General features: G+C 41.0%; 1 protein-coding gene across 3 annotated transcripts in view; it reads right to left on the bottom strand.

The window, feature by feature from the left end:
* Phf20 (PHD finger protein 20) overlaps positions 1-20,087 on the bottom strand; it is a 92,636-nt gene that overhangs the window by 38,254 nt on the left and 34,295 nt on the right. For 2 of the 3 annotated variants that reach the window (XM_090352262.1, XM_090352263.1), the window contains exons 4-6: positions 19,204-19,288; positions 6,613-6,692; positions 1,012-1,396 (exon numbers count right to left, since the gene is read on the bottom strand). In XM_090352262.1, coding sequence (XP_090208388.1) covers positions 1,012-1,396; positions 6,613-6,692; positions 19,204-19,288 — 550 coding nt within the window. The remainder of the gene's footprint in view (positions 1-1,011; positions 1,397-6,612; positions 6,693-19,203; positions 19,289-20,087) is intronic. The other variant, XM_090352264.1, reaches the window with a different exon arrangement.

Genomic DNA, 20,087 nt, shown 5'->3' with positions numbered 1-20,087 from the left:
AATGGAAGGTATATATTTATTTAATCATGAGCAGGTTTACTCTAGACATAGGGAAGCGGAGTATCTTCATGCTAATAAACCAATCTGGAGAATAAGCATTTGGCTTAGGAAGAAATCAGGGCTTGTTTCATTCTTGGTGATTCTAGAAGAATTTCACACATTTATACATTTCCTTAAATATCAGTGTATTTTGCTTTTAACCATAATTGTGAGTCTTATTAGTTTGCCATTTCACCTTTTTACTTGGGCTATAAAAATTCCTCAGCCAATAATCACTCTCTGAAGAGCTCAATTTCAGAATGTACACATGCCTCCCTGGATCCAACATTGCTTTGGATCCACCTCCTTCAGATGCCCTTTTCTTTTCTTTTTTTTCGTTTTTCTTTTTCTTTTTTTTTTTTTGTGGTACTGGAAATTGGATTCAGGGCTTCACACATGCTAAGGTAAGTGCTCTATCATATGAGCTATGTCTCTAGCTCCTCTGTATGTTGTTGTTGTTGTTGTTGTTGTGTTTGCTTTTTGTTTGAGATAGGGTCTTACTAACTTTGCCCAGGTTGGTGTTGAACTGGCGATTCTCCTGCCTCCGCCTCTCAAGTAACTGGGACTACAGGGGTGTATCACCAGGCCAGCTTCTTCCTTTCTTCTTTCATGTCTGTCTCATTAAAGGTCTATTTCCTGATCCCAGATTCTATCAGGCTTCCTTAAACAGAGACCGTTTGTACAGGTACAGTAGAAGGCCTTAGCTCCTTTGGCTTTGTCTGTAAGCTGGAATATAGAGAACCATAAACTACTATCCTAGAAGCTCGATCACAGCCTCGCTCCCCAATATGTCCTTCTGGATAGATGCCTCACTATAATTCAGCTCCACAGCACAACTTGTTCTCAGAGCACAAGACAGAGTCAGTCACAAACACGAAGGAAGGACTGAAGTACAGAAGATACAAAGAACCGCAAGAACCACAGAAGAGCACTCTGGCATCGCCCATTGCAGAGCCCACTTGGGAAACTCACCAGTAGGAGCTATGGAAGGGGGTCTGCCTCGTTTTCTCTTTGGCTCCCTCAAGTTCTCTTGTGGACTCTTCACAATGTCATTTTCAGGCTTCTTATCCACTTGGACGTCTCCGGAGTACTCCCTGTCATTCTCTGAAATGTTCTCTTTATCTTCCTTCTCGTTCTTGGGAAGGCTCTTCTCAGATCCCTTCCCTTTTTCAGAACAGATTAGCTTTCCTTCTTTGTCAGGCTGCTTGGGTCCCTTTTCTGTCTTTATGGTTTTGTCTTCTTTGTCCTTCTTCACATTGGTGGTCTTTCTCTGCTCTTTAAACTTCTCTCGTTTATCAGGAGTTGATGAAAGACTTTTGTGATCTGTTTCTTTAGGCCTAGCATTACCCACAATATTCTAAAATGAGCAAAATAGTGATGAAACACACTTTGTGATTACTTGCAAACATAAAATGAGATTGCTTGCAAATTTATGAAGACAAATGAAGATACTAAAAGAGGACATACGCCAGGTTACATAATATAAAGTACCTGAAAATATCCACCTGTACTTAGGTTTCAGAATCAATATTTTTTTTTTTGTTTTTTGTTTTGGGAACCAATCTTAAGCTTAAAGAAAACAAACGTTGTTCAATTGCAGGGATTTAATAAACTCTCCTTTACTGTGAAATGACTAAATCACTAAAGACTAAAGGGTCAGACAATTACTCAAGATCCTTTTCTGAAAGCAATCTTTGTAACAGATATTCTAAGAAAATGCCTTCATGTTCCATCCTTCTTATCCTTAACCAGGTCTTCAGTGGCCTTACCTCAGATTGCCAGTATATGTCAATGACTGGTTTGGAGGAAAAATGTAAATTGAACAAAGCTCAAATTTCTGAGAATGCACACCTAGAATTATGGTCTCAGAATCCTATTGTGGATAAAAGCTTTGCTCAGATCAACAAACTATCTCCTGTAATTTTGAGCTACTTAGTTTCTGTTCAGTTTCTAGAAGCAAGTAATATTTCTTGGTTACTTTCTTCTTGAACTATTTTAAAATTCAACTAAAAATCTGGTGACTTAAGTGTTAAGTGTCTCATAAGAAAGCCAGCTCTGAAGTCTCTGGATAATTAAGTTTGTGTGTATAGCTCTCTGCTAAGTCCTCATGGAGCAGAGAACCATGCCATATTCCTGATATCCTTAGCATCTAGAACACAATAGAAGCAAAGGTTTAATCTGTTCCCCAGAAGAAACTTACCAAAAAAAAAAAAAAATCCCTAGGGGAAATAACATTTTTTCAAATCCCCAAAATTATTTCGAAAAAAAAAAAAAGCCATATACTATGAGTAAGGCCAAAATATGAAGAGCAACTACCCAACCAGAAAGATATATAAGAAGTCTGAGTCGGGCTGGGAGTTTGGCCTAGTGGTTAAAGTGCTTGCCTACCATGCACGAATACCCGGGTTCGATTCCTAGGCACCACATACGTAGAAAAAAAAGCTGGAAGTGGTGCTGAGGCTCAAGTGGTAGAGCTCTAGCCTTGAGAAAGTCCAAGGACAGTGCTCAGGCCCTGAGCACAAGCCCAAGACTGGCAAAAAAAAAAAAAAGAAGTCTGAGTCAAAAGATTTAAAAATATATGCTTCTGTTACGTTTTTTAAAGTTTATACTTGTAAACTGAAATAAATGTCAAAAAACAGCAATTGCTAGCAAAATAATTTGATTTTGCACCTAGATCTACAAATGTCCTTACTGCCCACTTAGGAATTGGACAGATGCATACAGATTGTAAATGCTGCACAGCTATTAAAAAGCCACGAAGTCTGAGAAACTTGAGGAAATGTTATTTTGTTAAGAGAAGAGAATAAGTTATACAATAGTAATATACCAATTTTGGAAACATATACATTTGCATATACTATCAACAAAAAATATTGTAAGGGGCGAGGAATGTGACCTAGTGGTACACTGCTGCCTAGTATGCACAAAGCCCTAGGTTCAATTCCTCCATACTGCATACACAGAAAAGGCTGGAAGTGGTGCTGTGGCTCAAGTAGCAGCGCTAGCCTTGAGTAAAAAGTGCTCAAGGACCAGTGCCCAGGCCGAGATGAAGCACCAGGGATGCCCCCGAGCTAGCCCCCCACCCCTGCCAAAAAAATTGTAAGGATAAAGATATGTACCCAAAATGTTAAGAGCAAATATATATAACATAAAAGGACAAATACATAAATGTATATATGTACATGTTATACATATGTGTGTATATATGTGTTATATACACATATGCATATACACATGTTATATATTATATATAACATATATATATGGATGACGGGATTTTTCAGATTTCTCCAACAAATATATTATTTTTGTAAGCTAAAAAAAGTTACTAAAATAACAAAAAGGAAAAAATTCAATCCAGTCTAATACTATGAAAAAACAAAACAAAACAAAAAAACCTCTGAAACTATCCATGTCAGTTATCTTTAGTCAGACTATTATATCTTGAAAAATCAAAGTTCAGGAGGCATTGGCCTTGTGTTTGGTGGATATCAGATATCAAGATATCAAGGGAGCCACATACAAAACTTAAGAGATGAAACAGGAACAAATCTCAATAAGGCTCCATCTCCAAGCCAAAGTGCTGTGATGCTATTATACTACATCAACCATTAATACCTGTCATCTGGAGACCTGAATTTTCACCGGTGTGTGTGTGTGTGTGTGTGTGTGTGTGTGTGTGTGTGTGTGCGCGTGTGTGTGTGTGTGCGCGTGTGTGTGTGTCAAGATACAATGTGCCAAATCAGATAAATTCATATTTTGGCTCTTATTTTAACTCATTCCACCAACTTAATGTCAAAAATGCCAAATCAAAGGGCAAAATAACATTGTAGTCTAGAGTATGACTCTTCAAATAATCAAAGCAAAAGCATCATCCAGGGCCAAAATTTTATAACTGTATCAATACTGTAGAGGAAAAGCAGAAAAAGTTAAAAACATTAACACACACTGAGACCAAAGGATGATATTCTTAGGAGAGGAACACAAAGATGCAACGCCTATGAACATCTATCATATGAAGTAAGATTTATCAAAATGAACTCTAGAAAGGAGAAACAAGAGGCTTTGTTTGTTGTTGATAGCTTCATTTTCTTTCCTGTCCTGTTTGTCCATTTATGTGTCTTTGAGAGGGTAAAGAGGCACACAGAAATAGAGAGAGACCAGGGTGAACGAATGTATCAGTGATATTCTCTAGACACTGCTGAAAATGAACTACACAGCTTGTGAGTAGGATGGGAAGGAAAAACTGGGAGAGAGCTCAGGAAGGAGTAACATTGTTTAAAAATAAATGTAAGTTTACCTGACTTATGTAACTGTAACCACTCTGTACACTTAAAAAAAAAAAAAGAGGTAACTTCAGTCTAGGGCCAGGAGTTTGGCCCAGTGGTAAAAGATATGGGTTCGATTCCTTGGAACAAGATACATAGAAGAGCAGGAAGTGGTGCTGTGGCTAAAGTGGCAGGGTACCAGCCTTGAGGAAAATGCCCAAGGACAGTACTCAGGCCCTGAGTTCAAGCCCTAGGATTGGCAAAAAAAAAAAAAAAAATACAGTCTGTCTTTAAAGGTATCATGTTACACTAGGTGCATGTATGGAACTATCACAATGAAACCCCTTCATAGTTCAAAAGTATAGTAACTCAAAAATAAAAAGTAAAATCAAGGACAGGAACCAGTAGCTCATGCCTGTAAACATAGCTACTAGGAAGGTGTGAGAACTGTGGTTCAAAGCCAGTCCAATAGGAAAGCATATGAAATTATCTCGAATTAACCAGCAAAAAGCTGAAAATGGAGCTGTGACTCAAACAGCAGATCACTAGTCTTGAGCAAAAAAGTTAAGGGACAGAGTTCAGGCTGTGAGGTTAAGCCCAAGTATCAGCACAACCTCCCCTAATAATAATAATAATAATAATAGTGGTAGTGGTGGTGGTGGTGGTGGTGGTGGTAATAATAATGTATGTAGCCATGCAGGGCAGAAGTGGCTTGGTTCATGTCTGTAATCCTAGTTACTCATGAGATTGACAGCTGAGGATTCAAGTTCTGAGTCAGCCCAGGCAGAAGATTCCATCAGACTCTTATCTCCAATTAACCACTAAAAAGCCAGAAGTAGAGCTGTGACTCATATAAGTCAAGATACCCAGCCTGCAAACAAGCCAGGAGAGGACTCAAAATCCTAAATTCAAGTCATAGTCCCGATACATTAAAAACTAAAGTAAAAATTAAAAGAAAGGTATCATGCCTCAATTTTCAATGTATACACAGAAGAATCTGAAACATAGTTATCAGAAGAAAAGACAAAAGAAGTCAAAGAATTACTAAATACTGTGTCATGGATGACTATCCAAAGATGAGTAACCAGCAACAAAAAAATTTGCTAACTTGCTTAACTGTCAACACGAATATGAATAAAAAATTTTAAGAACACACCAATATAAAATTTTGGGTCTTTATACTCCTCTCAACTTTTCATTAAAACATGAATTCAAAAGAGACTTTAACAAAAAAAAAAGCCAGGTGAGGTAGCTCACCACAGTAATCCTACCTACTCAGGAGGCTGAGATCTGAAGATTGCAGTTCAAAGCCAGCCCCGGCATAAAAGAAGTAAGACTTTTATCTCCAATTAACCACTAGAAAATGGGAAGTGCTCAAGGGATATGGCAGTAGCCTTGAGCTGAAGAGCTCAGGGATAGCACCCAGGCCCAGAGTTCAAGTCCCATGACCCACAAAAAAAAAAAAAAAAAAAGACTTAAAAAGAAAAGAGATGGGGCCGGGAGTTTGGCCTAATGGTTAAAGTGCTTGCCTAGCATGCATGAAGACCCAGGTTCGATTCCTCGGTACCACATACATAGAAAAAAGCCGGAAGTGGTGCTGAGGCTCAAGTGGTAGAGCTCTAGCCTTGAGAAAGTCCAAGGACAGTGCTCAAGCCCTGAGCCCAAGCCCAGGACTGGCAAAAAAAAAAAAAAAAAAAAAAAAAAAAGAAAAAAGAAAAGAGATATGGAAGGGACTTACAGTTTTGTGGACCCTATCTCTAGTATCAGAAATTAGACTTCCCTAACCCCAGACACAAGATTCTCAAACCAGACAAACCTAGCTTAAAAGGCTGCTAAATCAATGGCATAGGGTAGTTCTGTAAATTATTAAGTCATGAAGATAAGGATAAAATGTATGCTGCTCTAGGTCTCAATAAACATTTCAACAGTTCCCAGTAATGGGAAGCATCCGTGGAAGTAGGATATAACCAGGGAATGAAAAGTTATTATCAGATACTTTTGAGAAAAGATGAGAAAAGCAGTAGGGATTCAGCATTTTTTTTTAAAAAAAAAGAACATGTGTTAAAAGGAGCAGGAAGTGTACTCTTTACCTGACTTCTGTAACAATTTTTAAAAATGTAAAAAAACTGGCAAATAAACAGATCTTTACAACTTTTGAAAATATGTGTGTTACTTTGTAGTGGAAATGTGTTAGATGGAGGAAATAAAGACTTGTAATCATAAACAAATATGTCTTTATTTGAGAAACACAAGTACAATGTTAGCATTATTGTCATAACACAAAGCACAAAACCACAATTCTCACCTGATCTTTGGAAAAAGCTTTGACATGAATATGTTTGACAGTCTGAACTACTCCATCATAAAATTTCACAGTGTAAGTACCTAAAATTCAAGAAGATATGATTTTAACTCACAGTTTCATGAAAGCAGCAACTTTCAATGTATAAACACAAGGGAGTTCCAACCACATGATAAACTTATGTGATTTTTTTTGGGGGGAGGGGTCTATCAATACTCTGGACCTCCATGGCTTTTTCTTTTCCCCCAAGGGGTCATGGGGCTTATACTCTGGGGGCCTGGGTGCTAGCCTTGAACACTTCAGCTCAAAGTTACTGCCCTACCCCTTGAGTTATAGCCCCACTTCCCAATTTCTACTGCCTAATCGGAGATAAAAAAATCTCATGGACTTCAATGCCTGGGGCTGGCTTTGAACCAGGATCCTCAGATCTCAGCCTCCTGAATAGCTAGGATAACAAGCATAAGCCACTGTACCTGGCTCTCTTTGGTATTTTTGCTCAAGGATAGGACTCTACCACTTGAGCTACACCTCCAGTTCCAACTTTTTGCTGATTAACTGAAGAGTTTCAAGAGTTGTCTACCCTGGCTGGCTTTAAACTCCAACTCCCAGATCTAAGCTTCTTGAGGAGTTAGAGTTATAGGTGTGAGTTATCAGTGTTTGGCATGAATTAAAATTTTCTAAGGATTACACTCAGTTCTAATGATGTAACACAGTAATAGAATGCCTACTTAGCATGCAGAAAGCCTTGAGTCTGATTCCCAGTATTGGCACTACAACAAAAAAAGCAAATTCAGGAGCCAGGAGCATTGCCTAGTGGTAACATACTCTCCTAGAATGCACACCTAGCATGCATGAAGCCCTGGGTTTAATTCCCTGGAACCACATGCACAGAAAAAAGCCAGAAGTGGCTGTGGATCAAGTGGAACAGTGCTAGCCTTGAGCAAAAAGCGTCCAAGGGACCCTGAGTTCAAGCCCCAAGACTGTCATAAAAAAAAAAATTCAGTTTTCTTATATCCAAGAAAACTATGTGCTTGCCACACACGGTAGCTCACGTCTCTAATCCTAGCTACTCAGGAAGCTGAGATCTGAGGTCCAGCCCAGGCACTAAAGACTATGAGACTTGGGGTTGGGGGGAGGGAAATGGGGACAAAAAAATGAGAAGGGCTATCAATGTTTGTGAAGTAACACACCTTCTATCTGGCAAATATAATGTAATTCTTTTTTTTTTTTTTTTTGCCAGTCCTCGGCTTGAGCTCAGGGCCTGAGCACTGTCCTTGGACTTTCTCAAGGCTAGAGCTCTACCACTTGAGCCTCAGCACCATTTCTGGCTTTTTTCTATGTATGTGGTACCGAGGAATCGAACCCTGGTCTTCATGCATGCTAGCCAAGCACTCTACCACTAGGCCAAACTCCCGGCCCATATAATGTAACCCTTCTATTAATTACCAAAAAAAAAAAAAAGACTGTGAGACTTGGATCTCCAATTAAACAATAGAAAACTGGAAGTGGCCTTGTGGCTCAAGGGGTAGGGCAGTAGCCTTGAGCTGAAAAACTCAGGGACAGCACCCAAGCCCAGAGTCCCAGCCCCATGACCTGACCCACCAAAAACAAACAACAATAACAACAACAACAAAAAAAACACCACAAAGGTTAGGAATCTGGCTTAGTAGTAGAGTGCCTGGCTAGCATGCACAATGCCCTGTGTTGAATCCTTAGTACCACATAAACAGAAAAAGATGGAGGCCACCACTGTGGCTCAAAGTGGTAGCCTTGGGCCAAAAGAAGTGCAGGGTCAGTGTCCAGGCCCCAGGACATGCCAACACACACACACACACACACACACACACACACACACACACACACACACACAATTTTAATTTGCAAATCAAATTTAGGCCAAGAATGAAGAGTAGTAAAACAATTACAAATGTGACAAAAATGAAGACTTATTTATTTTGTGCATAATTAAGTTCTGTAAGCTGGGCGCAGTGGCTCACGCCTGTAATCCTAGCTACTAAGGAGGCTGAGATCTGAGGATCAAGGTTCAAAGTCAGCCCAGGCACAAAAGGACCCGAGACTCATCTCCAATTAACCTCTAGAAAATGGGAAGTGAGGCTTGGCTCCAGGGTAGGGCAGTAGCCTTGAGCTGAAGGGCTCAGGGACTGCATCTAGGCCAAGTTCAAGCCTCATGACCCACACACAAAAAAATAATAATTAGGGGCTGGGAGTTTGGCCTAGTAGTAGAGTGCTTGCCTAGCATGCACGAAGACCCAGGTTCGATTCCTCACTACCACATACATAGAAAAAAGCCAGAAGTGGTGCTGAGGCTCAAGTGGTAGAGTGCTAGCCTTGAGAAAGTCCAAGGACAATGCTCAGGCCCTGAGCCCAAGCCCAAGCCCAAGCCTAGCAAAAATAAATAAATAAAAATAATAATAATAATAATTAACTTCTGTAATAGAATATTTGTTTTCTGGGTTAGGAGTCAATAATACCTTTTTTTTTTTTTGCCAGTCCTGGGGCTTGAACTCAGGGCCTGGGCACTATCCTTGGACAATTTTTGCTCAAGGCTAACACTGCTACTTGAGCCACAGCCGCCCCTTCTGGCTTTTTCTGTGTATGTGGTTCCAGGGAATCGAACCCAGGGCTTTGTAGAGCTTTGTGCATGATAGGCGAGCACTCTACCACTAGGCCATCCTCCCGGCCCAAATATATAATATTCCTCTGTTTCCCCATGAGAGATCAGGAGACTGTTATCTCCAATTAACCTGTAGAAAAGGGGAAGTGGCACTGTGGCCCCAGGGGTAGGGTGGCAGCATTGAGCTGAAGAGATCAGGGACAGCACCCAAGCCCAGAGTCCAACTCCCAGCCCCCCCTCCCGCCTCCCCAAAAAAGATGATGGGTGCTATTTGTTCAAAAAATTGTTTTTTATAAATTATTTTTAAATTGTTGGGCTTGTAATAGCAACATTAAGGAAGCTAAAGCAGAATCGTAAGTTTGAGCTACTTGGCTATAGTGAGATTCTGTCAAAAATAAAAAGGAAAAATAGGCTGGAGCTAGAAATCAAATGGGTGAGGGAAGGAAAATAGGAGAAAATGGTGGGTGGGAGTAAATGTTCAAGAAGAATTATCCCTATCTTACACATGTACTGTAATCCCTCTGTACATCATCCTGACAATAAAATTAAGTTTAAAAATAAGAAGAGGGCCAGGAGTTAGGCCTAGTGGTGTCTGCAACTTCCAACTTTCTGTTTATATGATACTGAGGAATCAAACCTGCAGCTTCATGCATGCTAAACAAGCAATCTACCACTAAACCACATTCCCAGTCCAGACCCATCCTGTGTTGCCCCTGGTTTCTAAATCAGAAATTCTAAATCACAGAAATCCTCCAGGTAATTCTGATGTAGCTCAAATGTGAGAAGCACAGTCACATACAATTACCAATGACAGGCTGACCTTTATAACTGGGTTTTACAAAGTAAAGGTGAATATTTGTCACAGCTTTCACTAATATAGAAAGTGACTAACAAGCTGGGCACTGGTGGTTCATGCCTATAATCCTAGCTACTCAGGTGTCTGAGATCTGAGGATGTCCGTTCAAAGCCATCTGGGGCACCAATGTCCGTGAGACTCTAATCTCCAATTAACCACCAGAAAACCGGAAGTGGTGCTGTGGTTCCAGTGGAGCACTAGCCTTGAGCTGAAGAGCTCAGGGGCAGAGCCCAGGCCCAGAGTTTAAGCCCCACGACTGACGATGACCAAAAACAGAAAGAAAGGAAAAAAAAGAAAGTGAAAAACAAGGTGTCAGGACATACAATTAGGCCAGAAAACACCAGAAAGTAGAAAACAGGCTATAATAAAGGAAACAAATAACTCTACAAGAAGCAGCTCAGACAGGGTCCCACAGTGTAATTCAGATTGGCCTTGAACTTAAGATCCTCTTCTGTCTCTCTAGTGCTAGGATCACAGACTTGCCCACAGTATAGGATGACAAGCCTCCCATGGCTATACCCTCCATCATGTTATCAATAAATGATGTTTAATTACCTCAGAATGAAAACTATCAACTTTACAGGTATTTCCAGTATCAACTATTTGAGAGTTTCCAGCTTAAAGCTAAGACTAGGGTACATATTGAGACTATTTCAAAAAAAAAAAAAAAAAAAGGGCATGTAGCACAGCCACAGAGAAAGGGATGAATACGTAAATTGTGTATGATACGTGTGTGTGCATGCATGTGCATATGTGTGCCAGTCCTGGGGTTGCAACTCACAGCCTGAGCACTGTCCCTGGGCTTTTGTGCTTAAAGCTAACACTCTCCCACTTGAGTGACAGTACCACTTCTAGAATTTCAGTGGTAAACTGAAGATAAGAGTCTTAAGGGCGGGGAGTTTGGCCTAGTGGTAGAGTGCTTGCCTAGCATACACGAAGACCCAGATTCCATTCCTCGGTATCACATACATAGGGAAAAAAAAAAAAAAAAAAAAAGCCAGAAGTGATGCTGAGGCTCAAGTGGTAAAGCTCTAGCTTTGAGAAAGTCTAAGGACAGTGCTCAGGCCCTGAGCTCAAGCCCAGGACTGGCAAAAAAAAAAAAAAAGTCTCATGGGGACTTTCCTGTTCCAGGCTCTATTCCACCCATGATCCTCAGATTTCAGCCTCCTGAGTAGCTAGGATTACAAGCATGAGCCACCAGTACCTAACTACCAGTAAGTAATTCTAAGTATTAACCAAATTACTTTAAAAGGGATATAACATTCTCTTCCCTCAATGGGAGGTAACAGTGAAATGAGTTTCTGCATATGTGAGCTTAAATCTTTTTTTCCCCCTTTGTGCAAAACTCTTCACAAGGTACTAGCCTCCCTGTATTTCAAATGTAAGATTAGATACATGAGGAAATCAAAAACTAGTACTGCTGTGGCCAAATTGAAGAAGTAAACCTATTTCCACAGCATCTCCTGTTATAAATGCACACTGTAGTCACTAGCTGACACATTGAACTGGAAAAGGGGAATCACATGATCCTCAAATGAGCATTTTATAAGGAAGAAGAACTGAATCTATTCACTCACACAAGTTAAACATTCACAGTTCAAGCCAAGCACTGGTGGCTCATGCACACAGTCCTAGCTACTTAGGAGGCTGATATCTGTGGAATCAGGGTTTGAAGCCAGCACAAGAAGGAAAAACCTATAAGATCTTTTATTTTATTTTACTTGTGGGTCATGGGGCTTATACTCTGGGCCTGGACACTGTCCCTGAGTTCTTCAGTTCAAGGCTACTGTCCTACCCCTTGGGCCTCAGCTCCACTTCCCATTTTCTAGTGTTTAATTTGAGAGTGTCCTGTTCTTTGGTGCCTGGGCTGGCTTTGAACCTTGATCCTCAGATCTCAGCCTCCTGAGTAGCTGGGATTACAGGTGTAAGCCACTGCGCCCAGCAAGCCCATGAGATTCTTACTTCCAATTACCAAGAAAAGCAGAAAGTGGAGCTCTGGCTCAGATGGTAAAGTGCCAGTCTTGAGCAAAAAAAACAAAACGAAACAGAAAAAAAAAAAAAAACTCAGGGAGCCGGGCACGGTGGCTCACACTTGTAATCCTAGCTACTCAGGAGGCTGAAAGCTGAAGATCGAGGTTCAAAGCCAGCCCTGGCACAATAGGACCTGAGTCTCCCTCTCCCCCACCCCAAGTCCTGGGACTTGAACTCATCGAGCCTGAGCATTCTTTTGCTCAAGGCAAAAGACACTTGAACCACAGCACCACTTATGGCTTTTTCAGTGAATGTGGTACTGAGGAATTGAACCCAGGGCTTCATGCATGCTAGAAAAGCACTTTACCACTGGGCTACACTCCTGGCCCCAGAACCTGAGACTTATCTCCAATTAACCACAGGAAAACAGGAAGTGGGGTTTGGCTCCAGGGGTAGGGAAGTTGCTTTGAGCTGAAGAGCTCAGGGTCAGTGCCCTGGCTGAGTTCAAGCGCCTTGACCCACAAAAAAAAAAAAAAAAAAGTTCAGGGATAGCCTTGAGTTCACACCCCATTGCAAGGCACAAATAAAAATGGGCAAGAGAACCACATTTCAATAGGAATGAATCCTCCATTCTGTTGGGCAATATAACAAGACTCCATCTCAAAAAAAAAAAAAAAGGTCAGGGAAAGAGCAGAAAGCCCCAGGCAAGAGACACATCCAATTGTTATTTGATTCAATCATGCCAAATTCCCTATACCAGCAGCTGCTGCTGCCAGAAGTCCAACCCTAGCTTGCTGAGTCTCACTCAGTAAAACCACCAAGGGGGTAAATAGTAGCAATAAAAAACAAGTCAAAGATAAATTCACATTGGGCACTGGTGGCTCATGCTTATAATCCTACCTACTCAGGAGGCTGAGATCTGAGAATCGCAGTTCAAAGCCAGCTGGGGCAACAATGTCCATGAGACTCTTATCTCCAATTAATTACCAGAAGGCTGGAAGTGGCACGGTGGCTAAGTGGTAGAGCGGTAGCCTTGAGCTTAAGAGCTCAGGGATAGTACCCAGGACCAGATTTCAAGTCCCATGAGTGACAAAAAAAATAATAAATAAATAAATAAATAAATAAATAAAAGATGAATTCATTTCACTGACCCAGCCTTCTCCTAGCAGCACTAAGACAGAAATACTACTTATAAGTTGGACATCAGTGGCTCATTCTTGTAATCCTAGCTACTCAGGAGGCTGAGATCTGAGATCACGGTTCAAAGCTAGTCCAGGCAGGAAAGTACCCCAAGACCCTTATCTCCAACTAACTACCAGAAAACCAGAAGTGGCACTGTAGCTCAAAGTGGTAGAGTGCTAGCCTTGAGCTGAAGAGCTCAGGAACAACACCCAGGCCCAGGGTTCAAGCCCCATGACTGACCAAAACAACAACAACAACAACAACAGAATAAGTGCCACTTACAATAAATAAAGGGTACACCATGCCAGGGAACTCTTCCAGACACTGCCTGACAACTTTCAATCATAAAGTTAACCACAAAGGCAGCACCTAATAATCAAGATCTTTGACTGAAGGGTGGCGTTCAGTGAAATCGTATTCGCATAGCATTTGAGGTCCTGGGTTCCATTCCAAAACAAGAATTACTTGTCTTATCTCTAAACCAGCCACAGTTCTGAGCCCTTCAACATAGCAACAGCACTATAGTATCTCAGTACCGTCCAGCCTGTCCCTCTAACCACCAATCATGATTCTCCCAACCCTCATCCTTCTTCCAAGGAGCCTCACCACTAGTATGCTTAGTATGGAACTTCAGGCCTAAGAAAACTGACTGATAGAAATCTCTACTTATTCTTCATGTCCTTCAATGATTTAAAATCCTCTAATTCCGAGCACATGGAGCCAACAGATGAGGATAGGAAATGACTATGTTAGGAATAAGCCATAACCTCAAGACTCTCCCTTTTTTAATTTTAGCTCATGGAAGAAACATAACTGGAAAAAAAAAAAAGATTTTTTTCCTTCATTTTTTGGCAAGGTTGTAATTACCCCAGTTTTGGGAGGATATTTTTCCCCCCAGTTTGGGCAGGCATGTGTGTGCGTGTATGTGTGTATGTGAGGGGGGGGGTGCGTGCGCGCGCATGTGTTTTGCCAGTCCTAGGGCTTGAACTTGGGGCCAGGGCACTGTCCTTGAGCTTTCTCAAGATTAGCACTCTACCACTTGAGCCACAACAACACCACTTCCGGCTTATTTCCAGAGGAATCAAAACCAGGGTTTCACGCATGCTAGGCAAGCACTCTTCCACTAGACCACCTTCCAGGCTCTTGCATGTTTCTGAAGCAGGGTTTCACCATATAGTTTAAGTTGGCCTCAAACTTACTGGGTAGGTGAGGTTTGCCTAGAAATTTTAATCTTCTTGCCAGAAGTCTCCCTATGTACTATGATTACAGACAGTGCCACCAGGGCCTAATTTAGTTAATCCAGTTTTTAAAACTATGTAAAAATCCTACTGGGATTTGGCCTAGAGGTAGAGTGCTTTCCTAGCATGCACAAAGACCAGGGTTCGATTCATCAGTACCACATACACAGAAAAAGCTGAAAGTGGTGCTGTGCTTCAAATGGTATTCTGCTAGCTTTGAAAGATCCCAAGACAGTGCTCAGGCCCTGAGTTCAAGCCACAGGACTGGCAAAAAAAAAAAATCCTAATTAAGCCAATAATGTAGACTTGAAATAATATGTAAGCTTTTCCCAGTGACATTTAGTCTTTAAATAACAATTACAGAAGCCTTAAGACCCATACCAGCAACAAAACCCTGTAGACAGGTATTCTAACGATTTATTTGAACCACCTTGTCTCTGTCCTGAACCTTTCCATTTCAGCACTGTCTTCATTCTACCTCACACCAGATCTCTTATTCCACAATGCCAAGCAGCTGGGATAAATTGTTTTAGGTTAATGTGTTACTCTTCAAATGCTAGATGAAAAAAAAAATTCCCTCTTCTATTCCTCTAAGGCAGGGCTTCTAAGACCCCAAACCTTCCCCCTCCCCCCCAATCTTCCTCTCCTTTGCACTTCCCGCATCCAATCCCCTTACTTCCATTTCTGTTCCCAGGGATTCTAGGACATCACTGAAACAAAAAAGAAATGCTGCTCCCTTCTCACTGGTACCTCTTTTATCTAAAAAGTGACTCCTGCACTCCCTAGCACTTTCATCTAAACTCAAGGTCAAGCATTCCCCAAGGACTCAGCATAAATCAAGTTACAGTTTTTTCAGGAACACATTTATGTATATGAAGAATATACATTAGGGACTAGGAGTTTGGCTTAGTGGCAGAGTGTTTGCCTAGCACGAACAAAGAGCTGGGTTTGATTCTTTGGTACCACATACATAAAAAAAGAACTAGAAGTGGCACTGTGGCTCAACTGGTAGAGCCCTAGCTTTAAGAACAACCCATGGACAGTGCTTGGGTCTTGAGTTCAAGCCTAAGGACTGGCGGGGGAAAAAAAAAAAAAAAAGAGGCCGGGAGTTTGGCCTAGTGATAAAGTGCTTGCCTAGCATACATGAAGACCTGTGTTCAATTCCTCAGTACCATCTACATAGAAAAAAGCCAGAAATGATGCTGTGGCTTAAATGGTAGAGCTCTAGCCTTGAGAAAGCCCAAGGACAGTGCTCAAACCTTGAGTTCAAGCCCCAGGACTGGCCAAAAAAAAAAAAGAATATATATTAGTAGAGTCTCAGGCCTGTTAATCTAGCTAATCAGGAGGCTAATTAATATCTGAGAATCAAGGTTTGAAGCCAGCAGAAAAAGAAAATCCTCAGCACTTGTATTTCCAATTAACAAGAAAAAAGAAACAAAAGAAAAAAAAAAGTGGAAGTGTGGCTTAAATGACAAAGCATTAGCCTTGAACAAAAAAAAAATCTGAGCAAGAGCAAGAAGTTCTGAATTCAAGACCCAGTATCAGCACACAATACACACAAAAGAATCCTTACTAATAATAGGAGCAGCGATGGCTCCCTAGCTATTCCCTATAATCCTATCTACTCAGAAGGCTGAGATCTGAGAGCTGAAGTTTGTAGCCAGGCAGATAAATCCTTGAGACCATCTCCAATTAAACCCAGAAAGTCAAAAGAGGAGGTGTGATACAAACAGTAGATTGCTAGCCATAAGCAAAAAAACGTGAGTAAGAGCTGGCAGCCCTGAGTTCAAGCCCCAGTGCCAGCACCAAAACACAAAACAAAATGTTGCACAGTGTAAAACATTCAACTAAAAAAATTATATGTATTTCATATCAAAAGTCAATAAAAGAACTAAGAATCTGAGGGCCGGGAATGCGACTCAGTGGTAGACTGCTTGCCTATCGCGAATGAAGCCCTGGATTCAATTTCTCAGTATTATTTAAACAGAAAAAGCTGCAAACAGTGCTGTGGCACAAAGAGACTAAGGGATAGAGCCCAAGCTCTGAGTTAAGCCCCAAGACCAACAGAAAAGGAAAGAAAGAAGAATCTGAAAAGGCAGAGTATGCTTTTAATTTCTTTTTGACACCTAATTATGTCTATTCCTAAAAAGACTAGAAATAATATGTAAGCTTTAAGCAAAAATAAGCTGGGTTACTGGTATGGAGGAAGAATACAATCCTAATATTCAATAAATATCCTACAAAATTAAGAAAATTGAGCCAGAAACCAGTGGCTCACACCTGTAATCCTAGCTACTCAGGAGGCTGAGATCTGTGGATCAGTTTGAAGCCAGCATGAAGAAAAAGTTTCCATGAGATTCTTATATCCAATTAACCACTCAAAAACTGGTAGTGGCACTATGGCTGAAGCTGTAGAGCATTAGCCTTGAGCACAAAGAGGCTCAGGACCAGCACCCAGGTCTTTAGTTCAAGCCCTACAACAGAGAAAGAGGAAGAGGAAGAAAGGAAGAAAGGAAGAAAGGAAGAAAGAGAAGAAGGGAGAAAGGGAGGAAGGGAGGAAGGGAGAAAGAAAGGGAAAAGGGAAAAAGGGAGGGCCAGGAGTTTGGCCTAGTGGTAGAATGCTTGCCTAGCATGCACAAAGGCCCAGGCTCAATTCCTCGGTACCACATACATAGAAAAAAGCCAGAAGTGGTGCTGAGGCTCAAGTGGTAGAGCTCTAACCGTGAGAAAATCCAAGGACAGTGCTTAGGCCCTGAGCTCAAGCATAGGACTGGCAAAAAAAAAAAAAGAAAGAAAGGGAAGAGGGGAGAAAGGATGAAAGAAAGAGAGAATTGAGGAGAGGGGTTTGGTTGGGACAGAAGAGCGAGAATAATGAAAGGCAGTATCAATCAAAATGCACTGTATTCATAAACTTATTTGTTGAATGGTAACTCCTTTGTACAACTACTTAAAAAAACAACACAAAAAAATATTTTTTAAGCTAGGCACAGAGGCTCATACCTGTAATCCTAGCTACTCAGGGGACTGAGATCTGAGGATTGTGGTTCAAAGCCAGCCCGGGCACTAAAGCCTATGAGACTCTTATCTCCAATTAACTAGAAAACTGGAAGTGGGGCTGTGTCTCAAGGGGTAGGGTGGTAGCCTTGAGCTGAAGAGCTCAGGGACAGTGCTCAAGACCAGCGTTCAAGTCTCATGACTGACCAAAAAGAGAGGGAAAAAAAATTTTTTTAAGTTGGTTTAGCCAGGAGCCAGTGGCTCACACCTATAAACCTCGATACTCAAGAGGCTGAGATCTGAGGATTGTTCTAAACTAGCTTGGGCAGGAAAGTTTGTGAGACTTTTATCTCCTGTAAACTACCTATAAAAAGCTGGAAGTGGAGCTGTGGATTAAGTGATAGAGCACTAGCTTTGAGCAAAAAAAAACCCAGTAACAGCACCTAGACCTTGAGTTCAAGCCCCAGTACTGGCACTAAATAAATAGAACAAATAAAGAGAAAGTTGTGCAGTGATTAAGGATTTATTTTGATTAATTTAGGAAGTGGGCTGCCAGTGGTTCATTCCTGTAATACTAGCTTCACAAGAGGCTGACATCTGAGGATGGAGGTCTGAAGCCAGCCTAGGCAAAGTCTCTATGAGACTCTTATCTCCAAATAATCACTCAAAAACTGGAAGTGGAACAGTGGCTCAAGTGTTAGAGTGCTAATCCTGAACAAAAGAAGCTCAGGGATGGTGCCCAGACCTTGAGTTCAAGCCCCAAGACCAAAAGAAAGACCGACAGGAAGGGAGGGAGAAGAGGGGGAGGGAGGGGGGAAGGAGAGAGAAAGTAAAGAAGGAAGGAAAGGAGGGAGGGAGAGAGGGAGGAACACTGATCAGGCCAGTGCCAAGCAACTAGCAGGATACTGAATAAACATGTAAAGAATTTTACTGAATTAAAAAAAAAATGTGGTTTTTAAACTTTTTTCCCCACTAGTGCTGGTTGTCAAACAAAGGACCACACATATATGCTAGAGAAGTGTTCTACCACAGAACTATATCCTCGGCCCTCAATCTGACTTTATAAATCACCTCTATCAACAGCTGTAACACACCTGCCTTACAGCTCTAAACATTCATAGCCACACTGCAAACATCCTGATAGAATATCAGAAAAATATTACTAGGACCCAGAGTTGAATGCCTGGATTCTGACTTCTGAGGCATATTAGCCTCAGTACCTTCTCCTTCCCTAATATTAGCAAAATGAAGCTTTCTGAATCAAGTTCCATGTCCTATCTCCTCACATACTGGCAAAGGCAATCCAACTCAGTATCTGTTTGCAAGCATCTGAATTTCTACCCTCAAACATGCTCAATCTAATCATATTTTTAAATATTACCAAATTAAGTAAAAGGAACCATAGAAATTTACTTTACCAATCATATTAAGAACTCCTAGACATTCCACACACTTCTCATCACAATGACAACAGACTAGTTTAAAACACAAGAGCTGGAAGGGACAAGGAGCTAAACCCTCCCCCTTTTATTAATACAGTTTTAAGTAGTAAAGCCAGAGCAGAAACCCCTGATATCCATTTACAAATTTTTTCCTAACTCCTGATATAAGTTGAAGAGGACTCACAGGCAGTAAACAATGACAATGTACTATCAGATTCGCATATTACGCACTTCCCCCTATTATCAGGACTGAAAATAACAACTCAAATGCCTTACCATCCTTGTTAACAGCAGTGACTTTGGCCCGGTAAAATCGACAATCAGACCAACAAGCAAGCACCTGTTCATTTATTTGAAATTCCTAAAAAAAAAACAAAAAATTAAAATTAAAGATCCTGTTATCACCTAAATTTTGTAGAATGTAAATTGTACCAGAATTCATAAGAACTAGGATGAGTAAGAGAATGGGAAGGGAATAGCTACTGAAATGGAGGAATAAGATTCTGATGTTCAGCACAGGGAGTTAGAAGAAGGTTGGGACACAAGACTTCTCCAAGCCAGGGAGATCTGGGCAGATAAAGCACAATTCTGAGGATAATCTAACCCTATCTAGGATATACTATGAAAGCAAATTGAAGAGCCCAGGGCCAATAAGAAGCACATTCCATTTAGGAGCTGGAAAGAATGAGGCTATTTATCTTCAGGAAGACAGCATTCATGCTATTTAACAGGACTCACATTTCTACAAAGGTCTTTGCCAAGGGAAACATCTTTTATATACTGTACTACCTTACCAACACATAGTTTGCATTGATAAATTATGTAGAATAGGTACTTAATAATCAAAAGGAACAATATCAAACAAGCCCAAATTAAAAGAACAAAATGAAACCAAAAAGGCCAGCTAGAGATTATGTTCCCTGGTGAAGGTTAAAATAGAAAACAGAATCCAGGGCCAGGAGTGTAGCCTAGTGGTAGAGTGCTTGGCTAGCATGCATGAAGCCCTGGGTTTGATTCCTCCGTACCACATACAAAGAAAAAGCCGGAAGTAGCTCTGAGGCTCTAGTGGCAGAGTGCTAGCCTTGAGCAAAAAGTGTACAAGGACAGTGCACAGGCCCTGAGTTCAAGCCCCAGAACTGGCAAAAAGAAAACAGAATCCA

This window comes from Megascapheus bottae, chromosome 18, assembly GCF_031878675.1.
Source record: "Megascapheus bottae isolate mThoBot1 chromosome 18, mThoBot2.hap1, whole genome shotgun sequence".
Taxonomy (NCBI): domain Eukaryota; kingdom Metazoa; phylum Chordata; class Mammalia; order Rodentia; family Geomyidae; genus Megascapheus; species Megascapheus bottae.
The sequence above is the reverse complement of the archived record's forward strand: the minus strand, read 5'-3'. Positions and strand labels throughout refer to the sequence as shown.